At 44.2% G+C, this 21,370-nt stretch overlaps 1 protein-coding gene across 1 annotated transcript in view; it reads left to right on the top strand.

The window, feature by feature from the left end:
- The window catches only part of LOC128661768 (cytochrome P450 11B, mitochondrial-like), a 347,430-nt gene that overhangs the window by 321,627 nt on the left and 4,433 nt on the right, over positions 1-21,370 (top strand). The window contains exon 6 of the mRNA XM_053715988.1: positions 20,744-20,896. Within this exon, the coding sequence (XP_053571963.1) occupies positions 20,744-20,896 (153 nt within the window). The remainder of the gene's footprint in view (positions 1-20,743; positions 20,897-21,370) is intronic.

Below are 21,370 nucleotides of genomic sequence, written 5' to 3'. Positions count from 1 at the left end.
CGAAGGGTCAGTAGCATATAAAGCGCAGTGAGCTATTACAGGGGAGGCATTAAGTGAGCTATAGGGTCAGTAGCATATAGAGCGCAGTGAGCTATTACAGGGGAGGCATTAAGTGAGCTAAAGGGTCAGTACCATATAGAGTGCATTAAGCTATTACAGGGGATGCATTAAGTGAGCTAAAGGGTCAGTAGCATATAGATCGCAGTGAGCTACTTACAGGGGAGACATTAAGTGAGGTAAAGGGTCAGTAGCATATAGAGCACAGTGAGCTATTACAGGGGAGGCATTAAGTGAGCTAAAGGGTCAGTAGCATATAGAGGGCATTGAGCTACTTACAGGGGAAACATTAAGTGAGCTAAAGGGTCAGTAGCATATAGAGTGCAGTGAGCTACTTACAGGGGAGGTATTAAGTGAGCTAAAGGGTCAGTAGCATATAGAGCTCAGTGAGCTACTTACAGGGGAGGCATTAAGTGAGCTAAAGGGTCAGTAGCATATAGAGCGCAGTGAGCTATTACAGGGGAGGCATTAAGTGAGCTAAAGGGTCAGTAGCATATAGAGCACAGTCAGCTACTTACAGGGGAGGCATTAAGTGAGCTAAAGGGTCAGTAGCATATAGAGCGCAGTGAGATATTTACAGGGGAGGCATTAAGTGAGCTAAAGGGTCAGTAGCATATAAAGTGCAGTGAGCTATTACAGGGGAGGCATTAAGTGAGCTATAGGGTCAGTAGCATATAGAGCGCAGTGAGCTATTACAGGGGAGGCATTAAGTGAGCTAAAGGGTCAGTAGCATATAGAGTGCATTAAGCTATTACAGGGGATGCATTAAGTGAGCTAAAGGGTCAGTAGCATATAGAGCGCAGTGAGCTACTTACAGGGGAGACATTAAGTGAGGTAAAGGGTCAGTAGCATATAGAGCACAGTGAGCTATTACAGGGGAGGCATTAAGTGAGCTAAAGGGTCAGTAGCATATAGAGGGCATTGAGCTACTTACAGGGGAAACATTAAGTGAGGTAAAGGGTCAGTAGCATATAGAGTGCAGTGAGCTACTTACAGGGGAGGTATTAAGTGAGCTAAAGGGTCAGTAGCATATAGAGTGCAGTGAGCTACTTACAGGGGAGGTATTAAGTGAGCTAAAGGGTCAGTAGCATATAGAGCTCAGTGAGCTACTTACAGGGGAGGCATTAAGTGAGCTAAAGGGTCAGTAGCATATAGAGCGCAGTGAGCTATTACAGGGGAGGCATTAAGTGAGCTAAAGGGTCAGTAGCATATAGAGTGCAGTGAGCTATTACAGGGGAGGTATTAAGTGAGCTAAAGGATCAGTAGCATCTAGAGCGCAGTGAGCTATTACAGGGGAGGCATTAAGTGAGCTAAAGGGTCAGTAGCATATAGAGTGCATTGAGCTATTACAGGGGAGGCATTAAGTGAGCTAAAGGGTCAGTAGCATATAGAGCGCAGTGAGCTACTTACAGGGGAGGTATTAAGTGAGCTAAAGGGTCAGTAGCATATAGAGTGCATTGAGCTATTACAGGGGAGGCATTAAGTGAGCTATACGGTCAGTAGCATATAGAGCGCAGTGAGCTACTTACAGGGGAGGCATTAAGTGAGGTAAAGGGTCAGGAGGATAGAAAAACAAGGGGCGCCAACATAGTGTGAATCAGTTTGGAAAACTGGAAAACAGTAGTTATAATAAAATCTACTCACAAGTGGAGTGGCACCTAGAACCAACTGGGTGCATACAGGCAGGCTGACATTCAGGACCAGCAGTCAGTACGCTGGGGGTCTCACCCGGGAGACCTGTGGGTGGGTCAGATGAGGTAGATGGAGTCGGCTGTGTGTCGTCTGGTGAGCCGGATCGCCACTGTGGAAGTCCAAAGGGCTGTGTTGTTTATCCCAAAAGGGTAGCTGCTCACACGATCAGCCTTGTTTCCAAACGAGTTTCCAATGTCAGTGTATGGAACAAAGGGATAAAAACCAAACTGGGTATAACCACTGCAAACTGTGGTAATATTAAAAAGGCACAGAAAACCGGGTCTGTCTAAAAACAAGTATTTAATTGCTACGGGTTTCTCAGTCCGTAAAGGACCGTTTCCTCAGTCCGTAAAGGACCGTTTCCTGAGCTAAAGGGTCAGTAGCATATAGAGTGCATTGGGCTACTTACAGGGGAGGCATTACGTGAGCTAAAGGGTCAGTAGCATATAGAGCGCAGTGAGCTACTTACAGGGGAGGCATTAAGTGAGCTAAAGGGTCAGTAGCATATAAAGCGCAGTGAGCTATTACAGGGGAGGTATTAAGTGAGCTAAAGGGTCAGTAGCATATAGAGTGCATTGAGCTACTTACAGGGGAGGTATTAAGTGAGCTAAAGGGTCAGTAGCATATAGAACGCAGTGAGCTACTTACAGGGGAGGTATTAAGTGAGCTAAAGGGTCTGTAGAATTTAGAGCACAGTGAGCTATTACAGGGGAGGCATTAAGTGAGCTAAAGGGTCAGTAGCATATAGAGCACAGTGAGCTATTACAGGGGAGGCATTAAGTGAGCTAAAGGGTCAGTAGCATATAGAGCACAGTGAGCTACTTACAGGGGAGGTATTAAGTGAGCTAAAGGGTCAGTAGCATATAGAGTGCATTGAGCTATTACAGGGGAAGCATTAAGTGAGCTAAAGGGTCAGTAGCATATAGAGCGCAGTGAGCTATTACAGGGGAGGTATTAAGTGAGCTAAAGGGTCAGTAGCATATAGAGCGCAGTGAGCTATTACAGGGGAGGTATTAAGTGAGCTAAAGGGTCAGTAGCATATAGAGCGCAGTGAGCTATTACAGGGGAGGTATTAAGTGAGATAAAGGGTCAGTAGTATATAGAGCACAGTGAGCTACTTACAGGGGAGGTATTAAGTGAGATAAAGGGTCAGTAGCATATAAAGCGCAGTGAGCTATTACAGGGGAGGTATTAAGTGAGCTAAAGGGTCAGTAGCATATAGAGCACAGTGAGCTATTACAGGGGAGGTATTAAGTGAGCTAAAGGGTCAGTAGCATATAGAGCGCAGTGAGCTATTACAGGGGAGGCATTAAGTGAGCTAAAGGGTAAGTAGCATATAGAGCGCTGTGAGCTACTTACAGGGGAGGCATTAAGTGAGCTAAAGGGTCAGTAGCATATAGAGTGCATTGGGCTACTTACAGGGGAGGCATTAAGTGAGCTAAAGGGTCAGTAGCATATAGAGCGCAGTGAGATATTTATAGGGGAGGCATTAAGTGAGCTAAACGGTCAGTAGCATATAAAGCGCATTGAGCTATTACAGGGGAGGCATTAAGTGAGCTATAGGGTCAGTAGCATATAGAGCGCAGTGAGCTACTTACAGGGGAGACATTAAGTGAGGTAAAGGGTCAGTAGCATATAGAGCACAGTGAGCTACTTACAGGGGAGACATTAAGTGAGCTAAAGGGTCAGTAGCATATATAGCGCAGTGAGCTACTTACAGGGGAGGTATTAAGTGAGCTAAAGGGTCAGTAGCATATAAAGCGCAGTGAGCTATTACAGGGGAGGTATTAAGTGAACGAAAGGGTAAGTAGCATATAGAGCGCAGTGAGCTATTACAGGGGAGGCATTAAGTGAGCTAAAGGGTCAGTAGCATATAGAGTGCATTGGGCTACTTACAGGGGAGGCATTACGTGAGCTAAAGGGTCAGTAGCATATAGAGCGCAGTGAGATATTTACAGGGGAGGCATTAAGTGAGCTAAAGGGTCAGTAGCATATAGAGCGCAGTGAGATATTTACAGGGGAGGCATTAAGTGAGCTAAAGGGTCAGTAGCATATAGAGCGCAGTGAGCTATTACAGGGGAGGCATTAAGTGAGCTAAAGGGTCAGTAGCATATAGAGCACAGTCAGCTACTTACAGGGGAGGCATTAAGTGAGCTAAAGGGTCAGTAGCATATAGAGCGCAGTGAGATATTTACAGGGGAGGCATTAAGTGAGCTAAAGGGTCAGTAGCATATAAAGCGCAGTGAGCTATTACAGGGGAGGCATTAAGTGAGCTATAGGGTCAGTAGCATATAGAGCGCAGTGAGCTATTACAGGGGAGGCATTAAGTGAGCTAAAGGGTCAGTAGCATATAGAGTGCATTAAGCTATTACAGGGGATGCATTAAGTGAGCTAAAGGGTTAGTAGCATATAGAGCGCAGTGAGCTACTTACAGGGGAGACATTAAGTGAGGTAAAGGGTCAGTAGCATATAGAGCACAGTGAGCTATTACAGGGGAGGCATTAAGTGAGCTAAAGGGTCAGTAGCATATAGAGGGCATTGAGCTACTTACAGGGGAAACATTAAGTGAGGTAAAGGGTCAGTAGCATATAGAGTGCAGTGAGCTACTTACAGGGGAGGTATTAAGTGAGCTAAAGGGTCAGTAGCATATAGAGTGCAGTGAGCTACTTACAGGGGAGGTATTAAGTGAGCTAAAGGGTCAGTAGCATATAGAGCTCAGTGAGCTACTTACAGGGGAGGCATTAAGTGAGCTAAAGGGTCAGTAGCATATAGAGCGCAGTGAGCTATTACAGGGGAGGTATTAAGTGAGCTAAAGGGTCAGTAGCATATAGAGTGCAGTGAGCTACTTACAGGGGAGGTATTAAGTGAGCTAAAGGGTCAGTAGCATATAGAACGCAGTGAGCTACTTACAGGGGAGGTATTAAGTGAGCTAAAGGGTCTGTAGCATATAGAGCACAGTGAGCTATTACAGGGGAGACATTAAGTGAGCTAAAGGGTCAGTAGCAAATAGAGCACAGTGAGCTATTACAGGGGAGGCATTAAGTGAGCTAAAGGGTCAGTAGCATATAGAGCACAGTGAGCTACTTACAGGGGAGGTATTAAGTGAGCTAAAGGGTCAGTAGCATATAGAGTGCATTGAGCTATTACAGGGGAGGCATTAAGTGAGCTAAAGGGTCAGTAGCATATAGAGCGCAGTGAGCTATTACAGGGGAGGTATGAAGTGAGCTAAAGGGTCAGTAGCATATAGAGCGCAGTGAGCTATTACAGGGGAAGTATTAAGTGAGATAAAGGGTCAGTAGTATATAGAGCACAGTGAGCTACTTACAGGGGAGGTATTAAGTGAGATAAAGGGTCAGTAGCATATAAAGCGCAGTGAGCTATTACAGGGGAGGTATTAAGTGAGCTAAAGGGTCAGTAGCATATAGAGCACAGTGAGCTATTACAGGGGAGGTATTAAGTGAGCTAAAGGGTCAGTAGCATATAGAGCGCAGTGAGCTATTACAGGGGAGGCATTAAGTGAGCTAAAGTGTAAGTAGCATATAGAGCGCTGTGAGCTACTTACAGGGGAGGCATTAAGTGAGCTAAAGGGTCAGTAGCATATAGAGTGCATTGGGCTACTTACAGGGGAGGCATTAAGTGAGCTAAAGGGTCAGTAGCATATAGAGCGCAGTGAGCTACTTACAGGGGAGGCATTGAGTGAGCTAAAGGGTCAGTAGCATTTAGAGTGCATTGAGCTATTACAGGGGAGGCATTAATGAGCTAAAGGGTCAGTAGCATATAGAGCGCAGTGAGATATTTACAGGGGAGACATTAAGTGAGGTAAAGGGTCAGTAGCATATAGAGCACAGTGAGCTACTTACAGGGGAGGCATTAAGTGAGCTAAAGGGTCAGTAGCATATAGAGCAGAGTGAGCTATTACAGGGGAGGCATTAAGTGACCTAAAGGGTCAGTAGCATATAAAGCGCAGTGAGCTATTACAGGGGAGGTATTAAGTGAGCGAAAGGGTAAGTAGCATATAGAGCGCAGTGAGCTATTACAGGGGAGGCATTAAGTGAGCTAAAGGGTCAGTAGCATATAGAGTGCATTGGGCTACTTACAGGGGAGGCATTAAGTGAGCTAAAGGGTCAGTAGCATATAGAGCGCAGTGAGATATTTACAGGGGAGGCATTAAGTGAGCTAAAGGGTCAGTAGCATATAGAGCGCAGTGAGATATTTACAGGGGAGGCATTAAGTGAGCTAAAGGGTCAGTAGCATATAGAGCGCAGTGAGATATTTACAGGGGAGACATTAAGTGAGCTAAAGGGTCAGTAGCATATAGAGCACAGTGAGCTACTTACAGGGGAGGTATTAAGTGAGCTAAAGGGTCAGTAGCATATAGAGCGCAGTGAGCTACTTACAGGGGAGGCATTAAGTGAGCTAAAGGGTCAGTAGCATATAGAGCACAGTGAGCTACTTACAGGGGAGGCATTAAGTGAGCTAAAGGGTCAGTAGCATATAGAGCACAGTGAGCTACTTACAGGGGAGGCATTGAGTGAGCTAAAGGGTCAGTAGCATTTAGAGTGCATTGAGCTATTACAGGGGAGGCATTAATGAGCTAAAGGGTCAGTAGCATATAGAGCGCAGTGAGATATTTACAGGGGAGACATTAAGTGAGGTAAAGGGTCAGTAGCATATAGAGCACAGTGAGCTACTTACAAGGGAGGCATTAAGTGAGCTAAAGGGTCAGTAGCATACAGAGCAGAGTGAGCTATTACAGGGGAGGCATTAAGTGACCTAAAGGGTCAGTAGCATATAAAGCGCAGTGAGCTATTACAGGGGAGGTATTAAGTGAGCGAAAGGGTAAGTAGCATATAGAGCACAGTGAGCTATTACAGGGGAGGCATTAAGTGAGCTAAAGGGTCAGTAGCATATAGAGTGCATTGGGCTGCTTACAGGGGAGGCATTAAGTGAGCTAAAGGGTCAGTAGCATATAGAGCGCAGTGAGATATTTACAGGGGAGGCATTAAGTGAGCTAAAGGGTCAGTAGCATATAGAGCGCAGTGAGATATTTACAGGGGAGGCATTAAGTGAGCTAAAGGGTCAGTAGCATATAGAGCACAGTGAGCTACTTACAGGGGAGGCATTAAGTGAGCTAAAGGGTCAGTAGCATATAGAGCACAGTGAGCTACTTACAGGGGAGGCATTAAGTGAGCTAAAGTGTCAGTAGCATATAGAGCACAGTGAGCTACTTACAGGGGAGGCATTGAGTGAGCTAAAGGGTCAGTAGCATTTAGAGTGCATTGAGCTATTACAGGGGAGGCATTAATGAGCTAAAGGGTCAGTAGCATATAGAGCGCAGTGAGATATTTACAGGGGAGACATTAAGTGAGGTAAAGGGTCAGTAGCATATAGAGCACAGTGAGCTACTTACAGGGGAGGCATTAAGTGAGCTAAAGGGTCAGTAGCATATAGAGCAGAGTGAGCTATTACAGGGGAGGCATTAAGTGACCTAAAGAGTCAGTAGCATATAAAGCGCAGTGAGCTATTACAGGGGAGGTATTAAGTGAGCGAAAGGGTAAGTAGCATATAGAGCGCAGTGAGCTATTACAGGGGAGGCATTAAGTGAGCTAAAGGGTCAGTAGCATATAGAGTGCATTGGGCTACTTACAGGGGAGGCATTAAGTGAGCTAAAGGGTCAGTAGCATATAGAGCGCAGTGAGATATTTACAGGGGAGGCATTAAGTGAGCTAAAGGGTCAGTAGCATATAGAGCGCAGTGAGATATTTACAGGGGAGGCATTAATTTAGCTAAAGGGTAAGTAGCATATAGAGCGCAGTGAGATATTTACAGGGGAGACATTAAGTGAGCTAAAGGGTCAGTAGCATATAGAGCACAGTGAGCTACTTACAGGGGAGGTATTAAGTGAGCTAAAGGGTCAGTAGCATATAGAGCACAGTGAGCTACTTACAGGGGAGGCATTAAGTGAGCTAAAGGGTCAGTAGCATATAGAGCACAGTGAGCTACTTACAGGGGAGGCATTAAGTGAGCTAAAGGGTCAGTAGCATATAGAGTGCATTGAGCTATTACAGGGGAGGCATTAAGTGAGCTAAAGGGTCAGTAGCATATAGAGCGCAGTGAGCTACTTACAGGGGAGGTATTAAGTGAGCTAAAGGATCAGTAGCATATAGAGTGCATTGAGCTTTTACAGGGGAGGCATTAAGTGAGCTATAGGGTCAGTAGCATATAGAGCGCAGTGAGCTACTTACAGGGGAGGCATTAAATGAGGTAAAGGGTCAGTAGCATATAGAGTGCATTGAGCTATTACAGGGGAGGTATTAAGTGAGCTAAAGGGTCAGTAGCATATAGAGCGCAGTGAGCTATTACAGGGGAGGCATTAAGTGAGCTAAAGGGTCAGTAGTATATAAAGCGCAGTGAGTTATTACAGGGGAGGTATTAAGTGAGCTAAAGGTTCAGTAGCATATAGAGCACAGTGAGCTACTTACAGGGGAGGCATTAAGTGAGCTAAAGGGTCAGTAGCATATAGAGCGCAGTGAGCTATTACAGGGGAGGCATTAAGTGAGCTAAACGGTCAGTAGCATATAGAGTGCATTGAGCTTTTACAGGGGAGGCATTAAGTGAGCTAAAGGGTCAGTAGCATATAGAGTGCATTGAGCTATTACAGGGGAGGCATTAAGTGAGCTAAAGGGTCAGTAGCATATAGAGCGCAGTGAGATATTTACAGGGGAGGCATTAAGTGAGCTAAAGGGTCAGTAGCATATAGAGCGCAGTGAGATATTTACAGGGGAGGCATTAAGTGAGCTAAAGGGTCAGTAGCATATAGAGCACAGTGAGCTACTTACAGGGGAGGCATTAAGTGAGCTAAAGGGTCAGTAGCATATAGAGCACAGTGAGCTACTTACAGGGGAGGCATTAAGTGAGCTAAAGTGTCAGTAGCATATAGAGTGCATTGAGCTTTTACAGGGGAGGCATTAAGTGAGCTAAAGGGTCAGTAGCATATAGAGTGCATTGAGCTATTACAGGGGAGGCATTAAGTGAGCTAAAGGGTCAGTAGCATATAGAGCGCAGTGAGATATTTACAGGGGAGGCATTAAGTGAGCTAAAGGGTCAGTAGCATATAGAGCGCAGTGAGATATTTACAGGGGAGGCATTAAGTGAGCTAAAGGGTCAGTAGCATATAGAGCACAGTGAGCTACTTACAGGGGAGGCATTAAGTGAGCTAAAGGGTCAGTAGCATATAGAGCACAGTGAGCTACTTACAGGGGAGGCATTAAGTGAGCTAAAGTGTCAGTAGCATATAGAGCACAGTGAGCTACTTACAGGGGAGGCATTGAGTGAGCTAAAGGGTCAGTAGCATTTAGAGTGCATTGAGCTATTACAGGGGAGGCATTAATGAGCTAAAGGGTCAGTAGCATATAGAGCGCAGTGAGATATTTACAGGGGAGACATTAAGTGAGGTAAAGGGTCAGTAGCATATAGAGCACAGTGAGCTACTTACAGGGGAGGCATTAAGTGAGCTAAAGGGTCAGTAGCATATAGAGCAGAGTGAGCTATTACAGGGGAGGCATTAAGTGACCTAAAGAGTCAGTAGCATATAAAGCGCAGTGAGCTATTACAGGGGAGGTATTAAGTGAGCGAAAGGGTAAGTAGCATATAGAGCGCAGTGAGCTATTACAGGGGAGGCATTAAGTGAGCTAAAGGGTCAGTAGCATATAGAGTGCATTGGGCTACTTACAAGCTAAAGGGTCAGTAGTATATAAAGCGCAGTGAGTTATTACAGGGGAGGTATTAAGTGAGCTAAAGGTTCAGTAGCATATAGAGCACAGTGAGCTACTTACAGGGGAGGCATTAAGTGAGCTAAAGGGTCAGTAGCATATAGAGCGCAGTGAGCTATTACAGGGGAGGCATTAAGTGAGCTAAACGGTCAGTAGCATATAGAGTGCATTGAGCTTTTACAGGGGAGGCATTAAGTGAGCTAAAGGGTCAGTAGCATATAGAGTGCATTGAGCTATTACAGGGGAGGCATTAAGTGAGCTAAACGGTCAGTAGCATATAGAGTGCATTGAGCTACTTACAGGGGAGGCATTAAGTGAGCTAAACGGTCAGTAGCATATAGAGTGCATTGAGCTACTTACAGGGGAGGCATTAAGTGAGCTAAAGGGTCAGTAGCATATAAATCGCAGTGAGCTATTACAGGGGAGGTATTAAGTGAGCTAAAGGGTCAGTAGCATATAGAGCACAGTGAGCTATTACAGGGGAGGTATTAAGTGAGCTAAAGGGTCAGTAGCATATAGAGCACAGTGAGATATTTACAGGGGAGGCATTAAGTGAGCTAAAGGGTCAGTAGCATATAGAGTGCATTGAGCTATTACAGGGGAGGCATTAAGTGAGCTAAAGGGTCAGTAGCATATAGAGCACAGTGAGCTATTACAGGGGAGGCATTAAGTGAGCTATAGGGTCAGTAGCATATAGAGCACAGTGAGCTATTACAGGGGAGGCATTAAGTGAGCTAAAGGGTCAGTAGCATATAGAGCACAGTGAGCTATTACAGGGGAGGCATTAAGTGAGCTAAAGGGTCAGTAGCATATAGAGCACAGTGAGCTACTTACAGCTGAGGTATTAAGTGAGCTAAAGGGTCAGTAACATATAGAGCACAGTGAGCTATTACAGGGGAGGTATTAAGTGAGCTAAAGGGTCAGTAGCATATAGAGCACAGTGAGCTATTACAGGGGAGGTATTAAGTGAGCTAAAGGGTCAGTAGCATAGAGAGCACAGTGAGCTATTACAGGGGAGGCATTAAGTGAGCTAAAGGGTCAGTAGCATATAGAGCAGAGTGAGCTATTAAAGGGGAGGTATTAAGTGAGCTAAAGGGTCAGTAGCATATAGAGTGCATTGAGCTACTTACAGGGGAGGCATTAAGTGAGCTAAAGGGTCAGTAGCATATAAATCGCAGTGAGCTATTACAGGGGAGGTATTAAGTGAGCTAAAGGGTCAGTAGCATATAGAGCACAGTGAGCTATTACAGGGGAGGTATTAAGTGAGCTAAAGGGTCAGTAGCATATAGAGCACAGTGAGATATTTACAGGGGAGGCATTAAGTGAGCTAAAGGGTCAGTAGCATATAGAGTGCATTGAGCTATTACAGGGGAGGCATTAAGTGAGCTAAAGGGTCAGTAGCATATAGAGCACAGTGAGCTATTACAGGGGAGGCATTAAGTGAGCTATAGGGTCAGTAGCATATAGAGCACAGTGAGCTATTACAGGGGAGGCATTAAGTGAGCTAAAGGGTCAGTAGCATATAGAGCACAGTGAGCTATTACAGGGGAGGCATTAAGTGAGCTAAAGGGTCAGTAGCATATAGAGCACAGTGAGCTACTTACAGCTGAGGTATTAAGTGAGCTAAAGGGTCAGTAACATATAGAGCACAGTGAGCTATTACAGGGGAGGTATTAAGTGAGCTAAAGGGTCAGTAGCATATAGAGCACAGTGAGCTATTACAGGGGAGGTATTAAGTGAGCTAAAGGGTCAGTAGCATAGAGAGCACAGTGAGCTATTACAGGGGAGGCATTAAGTGAGCTAAAGGGTCAGTAGCATATAGAGCAGAGTGAGCTATTAAAGGGGAGGTATTAAGTGAGCTAAAGGGTCAGTAGCATATAGAGCGCAGTGAGCTATTACAGGGGAGGTATTAGGTGAGCTAAAGGGTCAGTAGCATATAGAGCACAGTGAGCTAATACAGGGGAGGCATTAAGTGAGCTAAAGGGTCAGCAGCATATAGAGCACAGTGAGCTACTTACAGGGGAGGCATTAAGTGTGCTAAAGGGTCAGTAGCATATATAGCACAGTGAGCTACTTACAGGGGACGTGTTATGTGAGCTAAAGGGTCAGTAGCATATAAAGCGCAGTGAGCTATTACAGGGGAGGCATTAAGTGAGCTAAAAGGTCAGTAGCATATAAAGCGCAGTGAGCTATTACAGGGGAGGTATTAAGTGAGCTAAAGGATCAGTAGCATATAGAGCACAGTGAGCTACTTACAGGGGAGGTATTCGGTGAGCTAAAGGGTCAGTAGCATATAAAGCGCAGTGAGCTATTACAGAGGAGGTATTAAGTGAGCTAAAGGGTCAGTAGCATATAGAGCGCAGTGAGCTACTTACAGGGGAGGCATTAAGTGAGCTAAAGGGTCAGTAGCATATAGAGCACAGTGAGCTACTTACAGGGGAGGCATTAAGTGAGCTAAAGTGTCAGTAGCATATAGAGCACAGTGAGCTACTTACAGGGGAGGCATTAAGTGAGCTAAAGGGTCAGTAGCATATAGAACACAGTGAGCTACTTAAAGGGGAGGTATTAAGTGAGCTAAAGGGTCAGTAGCATATAGAGCGCAGTGAGCTATTACAGGGGAGGTATTAAGTGAGCTAAAAGGTCAGTAGCATATAGAGCACAGTGAGCTACTTACAGGGGAGGCATTAAGTGAGCTAAAGGGTCAGTAGCATATAGAACACAGTGAGCTACTTACAGGGGAGGTATTAAGTGAGCTAAAGGGTCAGTAGCATATTGAGCGCAGTGAGCTATTACAGGGGAGGTATTAAGTGAGCTAAAGGGTCAGTAGCCTATAGAGCGCAGTGAGCTACTTACAGGGGAGGTATTAAGTGAGCTAAAGGGTCAGTAGCATATAGAGCACAGTGAGCTACTTACAGGAAAGGCATTAAGTGAGCTAAAGGGTCAGTAGTATATAGAGTGCATTGAGCTATTACAGGGGAGGTATTAAGTGAGCTAAAGGGTAAGTAGCATATAGAGTGCATTGACCTATTACAGGGGAGGCATTAAGTGAGCTAAAGGGTCAATAGCATATAAAGCGCATTGAGCTATTACAGGGGAGGCATTAAGTGAGCTAAAGGGTCAATAGCATATAGAGCGCATTGAGCTATTACAGGGGAGGCATTAAGTGAGCTAAAGGGTCAGTAGCATATAAAGCACAGTGAGCTATTACAGGGGAGGTTTTAAGTGAGCTAAAGGGTCAGTAGCATATAGAGCGCAGTGAGCTATTACAGCGGAGGCATTAAGTGAGCTAAAGGGTCAGTAGCATATAGAGCACCGTGAGCTATTACAGGGGAGGTGTTAAGTGAGCTAAAGGGTCAGTAGCATATAAAGCACAGTGAGCTATTACAGGGGAGGTATTAAGTGAGCTAAAGGGTCAGTAGCATATAGAGCATAGTGAGCTATTACAGGGGAGGTATTAAGTGAGCTAAAGGGTCAGTAGCATATAAAGCACAGTGTGCTACTTACAGGTAAGGCATTAAGTGAGCTAAAGGGTCAGTAGCATATAGAGTGCATTGAGCTATTACAGGGGAGGCATTAAGTGAGCTAAAGGGTCAGTAGCATATATAGCACAGTGAGCTACTTACAGGGGAGGCATTAAGTGAGCTAAAGGGTCAGTAGCATATAGAGCACAGTGAGCTACTTACAGGGGAGGCATTAAGTGAGCTAAAGGGTCAGTAGCATATAGAGGGCATTGAGCTATTACAGGGGAGGTATTAAGTGAGCTAAAGAGTCAGTAGCATATAGAGCACAGTGAGCTACTTACAGGGGAGGCATTAAGTGAGCTAAAGGGTCAGTAGTGTATAGAGATCAATGAGCTACTTACAGGGGAGTCATTAAGTGAGCTTTAGGGTCAGTAGTGTGTAGAGCACAGTGAGCTACTTACAGGGGAGTCATTAAGTGAGCTTTAGGGTCAGTAGTGTGTAGAGCACAGTGAGCTACTTACAGGGGAGTCATTAAGTGAGCTTTAGGGTCAGTAGTGTGTAGAGCACAGTGAGCTACTTACAGGGGAGTCATTAAGTGAGCTTTAGGGTCAGTAGTGTGTAGAGCACAGTGAGCTACTTACAGGGGAGTCGTTAAGTGAGCTTTAGGGTCAGTAGTGTGTAGAGCACAGTGAGCTACTTACAGGGGAGTCGTTAAGTGAGCTATAGGGTCAGTAGTGTGTAGAGCACAGTGAGCTACTTACAGGGGAGTCATTAGGTGAGCTTTAGGGTCAGTAGTTTGTAGAGCACAGTGAGCTACTTACAGGGGAGGCATTAAGTGAGCTATAGGGTCAGTAGTGTGTAGAGCACAGTGAGCTACTTACAGGGGAGTCATTAAATGAGCTTTAGGGTCAGTTGTGTGTAGAGCACAGTGAGCTACTTACAGGGGAGTTATTAAGTGAGCTTTAGGGTCAGTTGTGTGTAGAGCACAGTGAGCTACTTACAGGGGAGTCATTAAGTGAGCCTTAGGGTCAGTAGTGTGTACAGCACAGTGAGCTACTTACAGGGGAGTCATTAAGTGAACTTTAGGGTCAGTAGTGTGTAGAGCACAGTGAGCTACTTACAGGGGAGGCATTAAGTGAGCTATAGGGTCAGTAGTGTGTAGGGCACAGTGAGCTACTTACAGGGGAGTCATTAAGTGAGCTATAGGGTCAGTAGTGTGTAGGGCACAGTGAGCTACTTACAGGGGAGTCATTAAGTGAGCTATAGGGTCAGTAGTGTGTAGAGCACAGGGAGCTACTTACAGGGGAGTCATTAAGTGAGCTATAGGGTCAGTAGTGTGTAGAGCACAGGGAGCTACTTACAGGGGAGTCATTAAGTGAGCTATAGGGTCAGTAGTGTGTAGAGCACAGGGAGCTACTTACAGGGGAGTCATTAACGGCTAGATTTGGAGTTTGGCGGTAAAAGGGCTGTTAACGCTCCGCGGGTTTTTTTCTGGCCGCACCATAAATTTAACTCTGGTATCGAGAGTTCAAACAAATGCTGCGTTAGGCTCCAAAAAAGGAGCGTAGAGCATTTTTACCGCAAATGCAACTCTCGATACCAGAGTTGCTTACGGACGCGGCCAGCCTCAAAAACGTGCTCGTGCACGATTCTCCCATAGGAAACAATGGGGCTGTTTGAGCTGAAAAAAAACCTAACACCTGCAAAAAAGCAGCGTTCAGCTCCTAACGCAGCCCCATTGTTTCCTATGGGGAAACACTTCCTACGTCTGCACCTAACACTCTAACATGTACCCCGAGTCTAAACACCCCTAACCTTACACTTATTAACCCCTAATCTGCCGCCCCCGCTATCGCTGACCCCTGCATTACACTTTTAACCCCTAATCTGCCGCTCCGTAAACCGCCGCCACCTACGTTATCCCTATGTACCCCTAATCTGCTGCCCTAACATCGCCGACCCCTATGTTATATTTATTAACCCCTAATCTGCCCCCCACAACGTCGCCGACACCTACCTACACTTATTAACCCCTAATCTGCCGAGCGGACCTGAGCGCTACTATAATAAATGTATTAACCCCTAATCCGCCTCACTAACCCTATCATAAATAGTATTAACCCCTAATCTGCCCTCCCTAACATCGCCGACACCTACCTTCAATTATTAACCCCTAAACTTCCGATCGGAGCTCACCGCTATTCTAATAAATGGATTAACCCCTAAAGCTAAGTCTAACCCTAACACTAACACCCCCCTAAGTTAAATATAATTTAAATCTAACGAAATTAATTTACTCTTATTAAATAACTTATTCCTATTTAAAGCTAAATACTTACCTGTAAAATAAATCCTAATATAGCTACAATATAAATTACATTTATATTATAGCTATTTTAGGATTAATATTTATTTTACAGGTAACTTTGTAATTATTTTAACCAGGTACAATAGCTATTAAATAGTTAAGAACTATTTAATAGTTACCTAGTTAAAATAATTACAAATTTACCTGTAAAATAAATCCTAACCTAAGATATAATTAAACCTATCACTACCCTATCAATAAAATAATTAAATAAACTACCTACAATTACCTACAATTAACCTAACACTACACTATCAATAAATTAATTAGACACAATTGCTACAAATAAATACAATTAAATAAACTATCTAAAGTACAAAAAATAAAAAAGAACTAAGTTACAGAAAATAAAAAAATATTTACAAACATAAGAAAAATATTACAACAATTTTAAACTAATTACACCTACTCTAAGCCCCCTAATAAAATAACAAAGACCCCCAAAATAAAAAATTCCCTACCCTATTCTAAAATACAAAAATTACAAGCTCTTTTACCTTACCAGCCCTGAACAGGGCCCTTTGCGGGGCATGCCCCAAGAATTTCAGCTCTTTTGCCTGTAAAAAAAAACATACAATACCCCCCCACCAACATTACAACCCACCACCCACATACCCCTAATCTAACCCAAACCCCCTTAAAGAAACCTAACACTAAGCCCCTGAAGATCTTCCTACCTTGTCTTCACCATACCAGGTTCACCGATCCGTCCTGGCTCCAAGATCTTCATCCAACCCAAGCGGGGGTTGGCGATCCATAATCCGGTGCTCCAAAGTCTTCCTCCTATCCGGCAAGAAGAGGACATCCGGACCGGCAAACATCTTCTCCAAGCGGCATCTTCTATGTTCTTCCATCCGATGACGACCGGCTCCATCTTGAAGACCTCCAGCGCGGATCCATCCTCTTCTTCCGACGACTAGACGACGAATGACGGTTCCTTTAAGGGACGTCATCCAAGATGGCGTCCCTCGAATTCCGATTGGCTGATAGGATTCTATCAGCCAATCGGAATTAAGGTAGGAATATTCTGATTGGCTGATGGAATCAGCCAATCAGAATCAAGTTCAATCCGATTGGCTGATCCAATCAGCCAATCAGATTGAGCTCGCATTCTATTGGCTGATCGGAACAGCCAATAGAATGCGAGCTCAATCTGATTGGCTGATTGGATCAGCCAATCGGATTGAACTTGATTCTGATTGGCTGATTCCATCAGCCAATCAGAAAATTCCTACCTTAATTCCGATTGGCTGATAGAATCCTATCAGCCAATCGGAATTCGAGGGACGCCATCTTGGATGACGTCCCTTAAAGGAACCGTCATTCGTCGTCTAGTCGTCGGAAGAAGAGGATGGATCCGCGCTGGAGGTCTTCAAGATGGAGCCGGTCGTCATCGGATGGAAGAACATAGAAGATGCCGCTTGGAGAAGATGTTTGCCGGTCCGGATGTCCTCTTCTTGCCGGATAGGAGGAAGACTTTGGAGCACCGGATTATGGATCGCCAACCCCCGCTTGGGTTGGATGAAGATCTTGGAGCCAGGACGGATCGGTGATACCTGGATGGTGAAGACAAGGTAGGAAGATCTTCAGGGGATTAGTGTTAGGTTTATTTAAGGGGGTTTGGGTTAGATTAGGGGTATGTGGGTGGTGGGTTGTAATGTTGGGGGGGGGGTATTGTATGTTTTTTTTTACAGGCAAAAGAGCTGAAATTCTTGGGGCATGCCCCGCAAAGGGCCCTGTTCAGGGCTGGTAAGGTAAAAGAGCTTGTAATTTTTGTATTTTAGAATAGGGTAGGGAATTTTTTATTTTGGGGGTCTTTGTTATTTTATTAGGGGGCTTAGAGTAGGTGTAATTAGTTTAAAATTGTTGTAATATTTTTCTTATGTTTGTAAATATTTTTTTATTTTCTGTAACTTAGTTCTTTTTTATTTTTTGTACTTTAGATAGTTTATTTAATTGTATTTATTTGTAGCAATTGTGTTTAATTAATTTATTGATAGTGTAGTGTTAGGTTAATTGTAGGTAATTGTAGGTAGTTTATTTAATTATTTTATTGATAGGGTAGTGTTAGGTTTAATTATATCTTAGGTTAGGATTTATTTTACAGGTAAATTTGTAATTATTTTAACTAGGTAACTATTAAATAGTTCTTAACTATTTAATAGCTATTGTACCTGGTTAAAATAATTACAAAGTTGCCTGTAAAATAAATATTAATCCTAAAATAGCTATAATATAAATGTAATTTATATTGTAGCTATATTAGGATTTATTTTACAGGTAAGTATTTAGCTTTAAATAGGAATCATTTATTTAATAAGAGTTAATTTATTTCGTTAGATAAAAATTATATTTAACTTAGGGGGGTGTTAGTGTTAGGGTTAGACTTAGCTTTAGGGGTTAATACATTTATTAGAATAGCGGTGAGCTCCGGTCGGCAGATTAGGGGTTAATAATTGAAGGTAGGTGTCGGCGATGTTAGGGAGGGCAGATTAGGGGTTAATACTATTTATGATAGGGTTAGTGAGGCGGATTAGGGGTTAATAACTTTATTATAGTAGCGCTCAGGTCCGCTCGGCAGATTAGGGGTTAATAAGTGTAGGTAGGTGTCGGCGACGTTGTGGGGGGCAGATTAGGGGTTAATAAATATAACATAGGGGTCGGCGATGTTAGGGGCAGCAGATTAGGGGTACATAGGGATAACGTAGGTGGCGGCGATTTGCGGACGGAAGATTAGGGGTTAATTATTTTAAGTAGCTTGCGGCGACGTTGTGGGGGGCAAGTTAGGGGTTAATAAATATAATATAGGGGTCGGCGGGGTTAGGGGCAGCAGATTAGGGGTACATAAGTATAACGTAGGTGGCGGTCGGCAGATTAGGGGTTAAAAATTTTAATCGAGTGGCGGCGATGTGGGGGGACCTCGGTTTAGGGGTACATAGGTAGTTTATGGGTGTTAGTGTACTTTAGGGTACAGTAGTTAAGAGCTTTATAAACCGGCGTTAGCCAGAAAGCTCTTAACTCCTGCTTTTTTCAGGCGGCTGGAATCTTGTCGTTAGAGCTCTAACGCTCACTTCAGAAACGACTCTAAATACCGGCGTTAGAAAGATCCCATTGAAAAGATAGGATACGCAAATGGCGTAGGGGGATCTGCGGTATGGAAAAGTCGCGGCTGAAAAGTGAGCGTTAGACCCTTTAATCACTGACTCCAAATACCAGCGGGCGCCCAAAACCAGCGTTAGGAGCCTCTAACGCTGGTTTTGACGGCTACCGCCGAACTCTAAATCTAGGCCTTAGTGAGCTATAGGGTCAGTAGTGTGTAGAGCACAGGGAGCTACTTACAGGGGAGTCATTAAGTGAGCTATAGGGTCAGTAGTGTGTAGAGCACAGGGAGCTACTTACAGGGGAGTCATTAAGTGAGCTATAGGGTCAGTAGTGTGTAGAGCACAGTGAGCTACTTACAGGGGAGGCATTAAGTGAGCTATAGGGTCAGTAGTGTGTACGGCACAGTGAGCTACTTACAGGGGAGTCATTAAGGGAGCTTTAGGGTCAGTAGTGTGTAGAGCACAGTGAGCTACTTACAGGGGAGGCATTAAGTGAGCTTTAGGGTCAGTAGTGTGTACGGCACAGTGAGCTACTTACAGGGGAGTCATTAAGTGAGCTATAGGGTCAGTAGTGTGTAGAGCACAGGGAGCTACTTACAGGGGAGTCATTAAGTGAGGTTTAGGGTCAGTAGTGTGTAGAGCACAGTGAGCTACTTACAGGGGAGGCATTAAGTGAGCTTTAGGGTCAGTAGTGTGTACGGCACAGTGAACTACTTACAGGGGAGTCATTAAGTGAGGTTTAGGGTCAGTAGTGTGTAGAGCACAGTGAGCTACTTACAGGGGAGGCATTAAGTGAGCTATAGGGTCAGTAGTGTGTAGGGCACAGTGAGCTACTTACAGGGGAGTCATTAAGTGAGCTATAGGGTCAGTAGTGTGTAGAGCACAGTGAGCTACTTACAGGGGAGGCATTAAGTGAGCTTTAGGGTCAGTAGTGTGTAGAGCACAGTGAGCTACTTACAGGGGAGTCATTAAAGGATTACTTTCTGTTATAATTTTTAAGCTAAACAACTAACATATTAAAGTTAATAAACATTAATTAAAACCTACTGACCTATATTTTCTCCAAAACGAAGTTTCATAACGTTCTAAAAGTTATATATTTTATTAGCCAATGATGTCACGTTATCCTGCCCACTATTTTCAGCACTGCATGTTCAAAATACTTAAACCAATAACTTTGTGTTTAAAGCGCCATTTTGAAACCTAGGTATTGTAAACGGATTGGTACAGAGCAAAGGATACCCACGGAGTGGGTTTGGAAAACAATTAAATTTGCAGACAAGATTTCTGATAAACGGTAGAGATATGTTAATGAAATGCTATTGATAAAAAGCGTATTTGGGGTAGTTAGTTAGTAACAGGCATAGAAAATATTTACTTACAGTGGCCCTTTAAATGAGCTTTAGGGTCAGTAGTGTGTAGAGCCCAGTGAGCTACTTACAGGGGAGTCATTAAGTGAGCTATAGGGTCAGTAGTGTGTAGAGCACAGTGAGCTACTTACAGGGGAGGCATTAAGTGAGCTTTAGGGTCAGTAGTGTGTAGAGCACAGTGAGCTACTTACAGGGGAGTCATTAAGTGAGCTTTAGGGTCAGTAGTGTGTACGGCACAGTGAGCGACTTACAGGGGAGTCATTAAGTGAGCTTTAGGGTCAGTAGTGTGTAGAGCACAGTGAGCTACTTACAGGGGAGTCATTAAATGAGCTTTAGGGTCAGTAGTGTGTAGAGCCCAGTGAGCTACTTACAGGGGAGTCATTAAGTGAGCTATAGGGTCAGTAGTGTGTAGAGCACAGTGAGCTACTTACAGGGGAGGCATTAAGTGAGCTTTAGGGTCAGTAGTGTGTAGAGCACAGTGAGCTACTTACAGGGGAGTCATTAAGTGAGCTTTAGGGTCAGTAGTGTGTACGGCACAGTGAGCTACTTACAGGGGAGTCATTAAGTGAGCTTTAGGGTCAGTAGTGTGTAGAGCACAGTGAGCTACTTACAGGGGAGTCGTTAAGTGAGCTATAGGGTCAGTAGTGTGTAGAGCACAGTGAGCTACTTACAGGGGAGTCATTAAGTGAGCTTTAGGGTCAGTAGTGTGTACGGCACAGTGAGCTACTTACAGGGGTGTCATTAAGTGAGCTATAGGGTCAGTAGTGTGTAGAGCACAGTGAGCTACTTACAGGGGAGTCATTAAGTGAGCTATAGGGTCAGTAGTGTGTAGGGCACAGTGAGCTACTTACAGAGGACATGATAAGCGCATTTAAGTGTAAATACTATGTAGGAGCACAGTGATCTAATGATATTTTAATAGATCATTTATTTATATGGTTCTCTAACACAACTCTTCGCATTGCAAATGTGCTCACTGTTATTTATTTCTCTTAGATTATATCCTGTGGGAATCACAGTGCAGAGGTACCCTACAAAAGACATCATTTTACACAATTACCACGTTCCAGCCGGGGTGAGTATTCGACACCGACCTGCTGTTCCGCTTCAGTTAGTACTAGCACTATTAGCTGATCTGTTTAGCTAATCACTGTTCACAGGTGTATCTGATGTTTGGAGAATTGCTAATGTAGTAGCTCTTCATTAAAAAGTACAGTAGGGAAGACTCTGGTAAATACACGCATGTGAGTTTAACTTCAATCATAGGGAATTAAATATAATAAAACTTGTTTAGGTGTGCAACTAGCGTGATAGAGTAGAATGTAGCAGGACGTGTTGTTTGTGCTCAGTGTCACCTGCCGTGTGTCATGTGTCCCCTGTGTAAGGATCTTCATATGTGTCAGGATACAGTTCAGTGTCACCTGCCTTGTGTGTCATGTGTCCCCTGTGTAAGGATGTTCCAAGGTGTCAGGATACCGCTCAGTGTCACCTGCCTTGTGTGCCATGTGTCCACTGTGTGTCAGGATAAAGCTCAGTAAAAGGTCAGATG

This window comes from Bombina bombina, chromosome 5, assembly GCF_027579735.1.
Source record: "Bombina bombina isolate aBomBom1 chromosome 5, aBomBom1.pri, whole genome shotgun sequence".
Classification (NCBI taxonomy): Eukaryota; Metazoa; Chordata; class Amphibia; order Anura; family Bombinatoridae; genus Bombina; species Bombina bombina.
Note: the sequence above shows the minus strand (reverse complement) of the source record. Positions and strands in the feature narration are given on the sequence as shown.